Genomic DNA, 7,126 nt, shown 5'->3' on the forward strand with positions numbered 1-7,126 from the left:
TGCCAGCATTTGCGAAGGTCCGGGACGTGCGTTTATGTCGGTGAGTTAGCCTAGGTTGCTTCATGAAGTGGTGGGGTAGGGCTCTGATGTGCTGGGGAGGTGAAGAAGAATGGGGATCGACGCTGGTCGACCCGCCGTCTGACGTTGGCGCGCTTTGTCGCCAGCGCGATATCTTGTTTCAGTTAGTGTACAGCGGGATTATTAGGCGTGCTGGGTCTCCCCGGGGCCGAGGGCAGGGTGCCGAGCGCCACCTCAAATCCATTCAGCTGGCTTCGGTACAGTTTTCATCACACGCGCTTGGCGTGTGTTCCTCCATTAAGGTAAAAGACAATTTTTCCTTTTCGTATTGTGATATGATTCGTCGCATCTCTAGTAGTTGTTCCTGCGCCAAGAGGTGAGTCATAACTGCTGTTGCTTTTGGCCGGGTGTGATGTCCAGATGCGGGATGGGCATCTTCAACGAAGCGGAACGCGCAGAGGGCCCTTCCGCGTACCCAGTTACCTACTTGAAAAGTTCAGCAGGTCCTAGAATGTCGTTTTTAGTAAGCATGGAAGTTTCTAGGGTCGAGAATGCGGTAAATGTAGGCAGATACCAGTATCGCGGCTTACGGTGTGATGAGCTTTGCTGATTTGTCGGAGTCGCGTGACGTAGCAGCCTCTTAACTGGGCCCTGGCGCGTGGGGCTTAGGACGTGGCATCCTGCTGTGGAGGGGTTAGCGGTGTGGCAAGCGCCCTAATGTAATAGGCGGTGCCAAACAAAGACTAAGGAATGCAAGCAGCTGAAGCTGGGCGGGCTCGTGATTTCGTTCCCATATTCCCTGTCGCAGTGACTTTGTGAGCAATGGTCATCGGCACAGGGTGTCGGGAGATGCAAGGCCTGGTTATTCGATGATATGTGGACGATAATGGAGTTCAGGCGGTTGTATATTAAATCGCTTGACAAGCTTGCTCATCAAACCCACAGCGGGTTTCGCATCCGGATGCGAAACCCGAGGTTATCTTGTATGGAAACACTCCCTAGCCCCGTCGGAGTCAACTGCCAATCCTTAAAATGATAAGTGCACATTCTCAGCAGCCATTTCAAGTGAAGAATTGATAGTGATGTCGGCTGTACTCTCAAGCCGGGCCTGCGTCATCAGAACATGTACAGATCATTCATTTGCTGTGGTCATTCAGTGTGGACGCCCATGCAGTCCAACCAGTAAGCGCGCACGCTCCTACATATGCACACCGCCAGCCGCATACACAATTGACCGGCCATCACCTGTCCCAATCAATAACCAAGCTGTACATGGAAGGCGCAGCACCAAGTCCAACCGCTACCTTCACAGTTATCACCCCGCCGCACCACGGAGCCCTATGCTTAGCCAGCCCTACCAGCCCCATTCCATGAAAACCTACCGTCCTCCTACGCCGGCAAATCTTGGACTATTCCCAATGCTACGGGTACCACCTTGTTCTGATTTACCAAACTAAAACTGCCTCGTGGAGCCGCATCGGACGCCACACTGGAGCCGAGCCCGCCCGAGGACACCTTAGCTAACCGCGGCCGATGTTGGTGGCCCCCTGCCGCCGCCTCATCTGGGGCTTCACATGCAGTGCCCTCTGCACGCGAGCCTGCAGAACCCGGCCGCCTAGGGGAGGAACAGCTGCTGCCGCCGCCACTCCCGCCGCCGCTGCGTCCCGCTGATGCCGGCCGCGCCGCCGCTACAGATGTGGACGCCGCCAGAGCTGCACCGCCGCCGCCAGCCCCGCTACCTTCGCTGGCGCGGCTCTGCGCTGAAGACGGCCTTGGCAGCGGGCTCATCCGAGGTGCCACCGGCTGGAGATAACGGGAGGCCGCGGTCCCACTATCAGGTACACCTAAGGCCTGAGCTCCCCCGCCGGGCCCTTGATCTGAGGCGGAAGGACCTATGTCGCTGGCGGCCATACCTAACGCACGCCGCGGCATCGGCAACTTGCCAGGGCTGCGACAGCCAAGGGCGCACAGGGGTTCGGGCTCCTTAGCACATGCTTATCGCATACTCGCCTCCGAGAAACAAGAACGCACTGCCTGCCGCAGTCATACCGACTAAGATGCTCACAGCCGCTTGCTTCCATGGGCTACGCCAGCTATGGCGGATATGTGCATTATACGGAAGTGGGAAACCGTGCAATTGTTTCTTAGGGCGACCACAGACGTGTCTCAGACAGGCGCGCGCAAGTTGGATATGCTCAATGAAATTCCAGCTATGCGGCAAGTAACGACTTAACGGTTCCGTCGCTATTCAGGAAAACTGGATCTGGGTGCCAAATATAGAGCAACAGCTCGGCCGAGCTTGGCCTGGCCCAGACTCGCAACGTTGTCTAAGAGTAGGCCCGGCAGCCCTGAACCAAACAGTCTAGTCCACAAACCCTAGCCCACTTCATTCCTCTTCTATTCTTCTCTTCTATTCTTCTATTCCCCGAGCGGGGGCATGGGGGAAACACATCGAAGCGCTGCGAACCAACGCGGACATCTGTGCCTACCGCGCACCACCCTACCTCTCTATCGTGTGTGGCAAGCCCAGTGCAACCCCATTATGTAGTGCCTGGACTTTCTCCCCAGCTTGCTGCGGCACCAACGGCTCCGGCGCCTCCTGCGGCTCCAGCTGGCCGTTGACGGGCAACGTTAGAAGCGCCGGGCCTTGCCCATTGTGCAGCGCGTTCTCTTTCTCCACCTCCCGGGCGCGGTCCTCCTCCTCCTTTTGCTGCCGCAAGCGCTCTTCGCGCTGCCGCCTCAAGCGCTCATCCCGCTCCTTCTTCTTGCGTGCCTCTTCCTGGCGCACCTCCTGCGTCTCGGCTTCCACCCGAGAGTTCAACCGGCCATACTCACGGTCTATGAAACCGGTGAGCCAGCGGAGCCCTTCTCGCAAGCGCTCATCTACCGCAGTTCCCGCTGGGGTTTTTGCAGTGCAGGGAAACACGTTGTGGCTGTTCCGGCAGGTCGCCAAGCCAAGACCTTTGACAACTTCAGCTGCTGTAGACGCTGTTGGCAAATCCTGCTTGTTGGCGAAGACAAGGATTGCTTTTTCACGCATGTAATGGCACTCCAGGACGTCATGGAGGGCCTTCTTGGACTCCTCAAAGCGTTGCGAGTCAGCCGCGTCCACGACGTAGACAATCGCATGGACTTCCGCCAGATACTTAGACCATACACTTCGAAAAGTCTTTCCTCCACCTAAATCAAAGACTTCTATTTTGTATTTGCCCTCCTGTAACGTTGAGCTATTGAAGCCAAAAGTTGGACTTGTCACTTGTTGCACCTCGCCTTTAATAGTGTTCAGCAAAGTAGTCTTTCCAGCGTTATCCAGGCCTAAAAGTGCAAGTGTTATCTTGCGCTCCGATTTCTTCTTGCAGAACTTGTAGAAATTGTACAAAAGTCCGAACATTTTTGCATCTCTCTAGTCAATTGTATCTGTTTATTGTCTAGGTACACTACCATGAGCTGAGAATGGAATTTGTGTCACAAGTGCGTTACCTTGCCGGGGGTACGGTAGGCCGTACGGAACCCCGTTCTACCTCAAAGATGGCGCTTGACAGTAGCTGGTGGTTCTGCCTAGCTCAGAAGCTTCACGAGTCGCAGCCGTGACACCGCCAAGATGAGACAAATTATTTCGGGCCTGCGCATTTCGTAGCTTGTCCCATGCATGAAATGCGGAGAACGCTGCCCGTCCCTGCCTAAGACCAGATTCTCTTCCTCATTCAGATGCACAATCTCGAGTGGAATACGTGGAGAAGGCACACATCGCCGAGAAGCTTCGACTTCTCCAAACGAGTTATGAGTGTGAGGAGCTGCCGTGGTGCGTGGAAGCAGGGCGCATGCATGCATGTGCCGGACTACAGTACGGCAGGGGGACGCCAAGCTCCTACTTGGGTCCCACAGGCGCATCGGTCCTTTAACTGCCGTTGTTTTGACTAATACCAAGAGCTGTGTCTTGCTGCTGGCACAGTGTCCTCTAGTTTCCCCACACCCACCCACGGGTCGGTATCTTACTAATTGTCCTTTATTATTGGTACAATCTTGAGTATCCGTCTATGTTCGTTCTCTCGTCGTCACTCGTCTGTGCCTCGTTGTAACCCCCACCCAAGGGCGATCCGGGGGGTTGCCACAATGCAGCGGTTCATGGTTTTGTCTCTGCGGGGCTCGGGTGGGTCGCCCGTGTGGCTCGTCGGCACTTGTCAGGCGCTTGAGGTGGTAGATTCGTTAACGGTGCAACACAGGTAACTGTCATCACTATCGGCCACTAGTGCAACTTTCACAATGGGTTGGTGTTGGGAGGGGGTTTCGCAGAGGGTTGTTTGCTATCGAGTTGCGCTTGAGGTTGGCGGCCTAGCTACTGTAACGCAACACGGCAGGACTGAGCAATAAGCGGCTCACCGCGATGTTATGGGGCGGACGGGGGTGACGACTCAAGCTTGAACGAGAAACTCTGTTTCACGAGTAAATACACGCACACGTTGCTTGCATGCGTACATTTTCCCTACCTTTCAGGAAATTTTAGCATAGAAATATGGATGGAGTCGAGTTAACTACTCAACAACTGACTAAAAAACCTAACACGTATGCCGATCGATGCGACAAGACCTTGAAGGGCGCGTGTTCCGGGTATTTCATCAAATCTAGCCTAACCGCTCTAAGGTTACCTGACCCTCTCCCTTCCCCACACCTTGGGAGCCCCTCACCAAAAGTGTCTTTTTTGGAGGCTTTCCTGTCAGCTTTAAGATTTTGCCGGTACAACACGAAGCAAGAGCCTGTCGTTCAAGTCGTTCGCGCTTTGGGTTCCTCAATGTTTTGGCCTTCAATGTTTTGGCCTTCCGCGAATCACAACACCTTCGGTTTCAGGGACGCAGCCACTTGCATACTTGCTGATAAGCCATGCACAGCGCCAATTCATGCATTGCTGCAGCTCACAACGCTTCTGCAGCTGCCAATGTTTATGCGGCTCAAAGGCCACAAGACGAGAAAACCGTGAGAGACAGCTGTGGAGAGACAGGCGCAAAAAGCCCGTCCGTACACCTCCACACCAACAAGAAACGCCCAACCTCTTCCTTAGTCTAAACCACTACTCCTCCGTACTCCGAACCCCCGCGATACACCTCCTCCATTGACTAAAGCGCACTCGCCGCCTGCCCATGTTAGCAGTCGGCGCGCTCCACCCGCTCACCACACCCACCATCAACTTCACCACCCCGCAACCCGCTAGCCAAGCGGCCAGCAAGCAAGTTCCATGTCCCAACGTTTTTCCAAGTCAAAAGTTCTCCTCCCCGCCGTCCCTCTCCCTTCGCCTCCGCCGCTGACGAGAACGAGGCCCCCCGTGTTAGATGTTCGTGTCGAACCGCCGCAACAGAGCCTCGCGGAAAAATTGCCACCGCATGAGGTGAGCAATTACCACAGCAACGTAATAAGCAGCCAAGCGGCCAAGCGGGCAACAAACTAAAGCACAAAGCAAAGCTGCTACGGGCCATGCCATGGCCGTCTCCCCATTGGCGTGGAGCTTGTAACTTGCCAAGAGTTCCCTGCTACACCCTTCATCACGCCCATCATAAGCGACTTCGGACAAGATAATGACATGAAATGCATCAGAGACCAGGCAGCAGCAGCAGCAGCAGCAGCAGAGTTTTGTACTTTGCGCACTTCGGAAAAAGAGAGCAGCAACCCCAAGCAACTGCCCACACAAGCACGCACACACACACACACATACATACACACACATACACAACACGCACGCACGCTAACGGCCGGCTTACAAATCTCCTTCTTCACCCCCTCCTTTCACCTGGCAAAAGCCATCAAAGCAAAGAAGCAAACAACGCTCACGAAATATCACTCTCAGTCTGCGTGCTGCTGCGAGAAATCGTCCCCCGCACAAAACACAACACAAATCCTGCCGCGCCCTTTTCCTTATCCGCCGACAGGGCCTCCGTTTTGTCTTTTCCTTCACCCACCCAACCTGTGACAAGACCATCATCAACATGTAATAACACTACCGATGACACACGCTGCATACTTGGCGGTGCTAGCGCCATAGCCATATCGCCACATGATCAACCTGATCCGCCTCTGCACCATGATCCGCCATGCACCACCTCGCTGGCCGCTCACCGGCGCAGATGCAACCTATATATCAACCCGTACAGCACGCACGCGCTGTGATGTAAACTACGGCCGCTGTTGCACCCGCGGCCTGGCATGTCCCTGACGCCTACCCCGCGCCCGCCGTCCTGACCTGAACCCCGACCTGATTCCCAACCTGACTCCCAACCTGAGCAGGACAGCAGGGAGGGAGCCTCCCCCCCACCTCCGCCACGTTAATGCACAAAGTTGACCCAGGAACCGGCGGCCGCGGCGGCGCCGTCCGGGCGGCCGCCAGCAGCGCCGGAGCCGAATGCCGCCGGCGGGGCTGCGATGGGTGCTGCCGCTGAAGAAGTGGAGGACGTGGCAGCAAGGGCAACAGCAGCAGCAGAGGGAGGAGGAGGAGGAGGAGGAGCAGGAGGAGGCGGAGCAGCTCCAGCTGACTTAGACGGCAACACCGCAAGGTCGTCAAAGGCGCTGAAGAAGTCCGGCTGCGCAGGAACCTGGGTTGTTGCGGAAGCAGCCGGCGGCGGCGGCGGCGGCACTCCGAGTGACGCAAACGTGCCGCCGCCGCCGCCGCCGCCCATGGCAACGGCCGCCGGCGGCGGCGGCATCGAGATGTACGACGGGGCTGTTGGGAAGGCGCCAGCAAAAGGATTGTTTGCTGAGAGGGCCGCGGGCAAGGAGGGCTGCTGCTGCAGCTGCTGCTGCTGCGTCTGTGCCGTGGAGGTGCCAATCGACGCAAGGGGTCCAAGCGGCCCCACCTGCCCGGATGCTCCCACACTGGTCACCGGGTGAAGGGGCGGGGGGACTAAAACCTGCCGAGCCGGGCCGAGTGCTGCCTCTAGCTCCGCTATACGCGCCTGCGCCTGTGCCTTGACCTGCGGCATGGCCCCCCGCGTGCATGTCTGTCTGTATGTCTGTCTGTATGCATGCATATGTGTGTATGTCTCTCAGGTTGCAGTGTAGTGTGGTCGTGTGTTACGAAATGTCGTAATGAGATGTCGTAGGGTAGTGGGGTGCAACGCGTTGG

General features: G+C 56.5%; 2 protein-coding genes across 2 annotated transcripts; both read right to left on the bottom strand.

Annotated features, from left to right (window-relative positions):
- Positions 1 to 2,518: 2,518 nt before the first annotated feature.
- Positions 2,519 to 3,409, bottom strand: VOLCADRAFT_59967 (uncharacterized protein; the record flags this gene model as incomplete). The annotated part of the gene is made up of 1 exon (XM_002949905.1): positions 2,519 to 3,409. One exon carries the CDS (start codon positions 3,407 to 3,409, stop codon positions 2,519 to 2,521), a length of 891 nt encoding a protein of 296 aa, XP_002949951.1.
- A 313-nt stretch (positions 3,410 to 3,722) lies between these two features.
- VOLCADRAFT_90294 (uncharacterized protein) lies at positions 3,723 to 6,983 on the bottom strand (the record flags this gene model as incomplete). The annotated part of the gene is made up of 5 exons (XM_002949906.1): positions 3,723 to 3,812; positions 6,248 to 6,283; positions 6,320 to 6,439; positions 6,552 to 6,809; positions 6,858 to 6,983. The coding sequence occupies 5 exons, from the start codon at positions 6,981 to 6,983 to the stop codon at positions 3,723 to 3,725; spliced, it is 630 nt and encodes a 209-aa protein (XP_002949952.1).
- Positions 6,984 to 7,126: the final 143 nt, after the last annotated feature.

The sequence above is a fragment of the Volvox carteri genome, assembly GCF_000143455.1.
Source record: "Volvox carteri f. nagariensis unplaced genomic scaffold VOLCAscaffold_16, whole genome shotgun sequence".
NCBI classification, from domain to species: Eukaryota; Viridiplantae; Chlorophyta; class Chlorophyceae; order Chlamydomonadales; family Volvocaceae; genus Volvox; species Volvox carteri.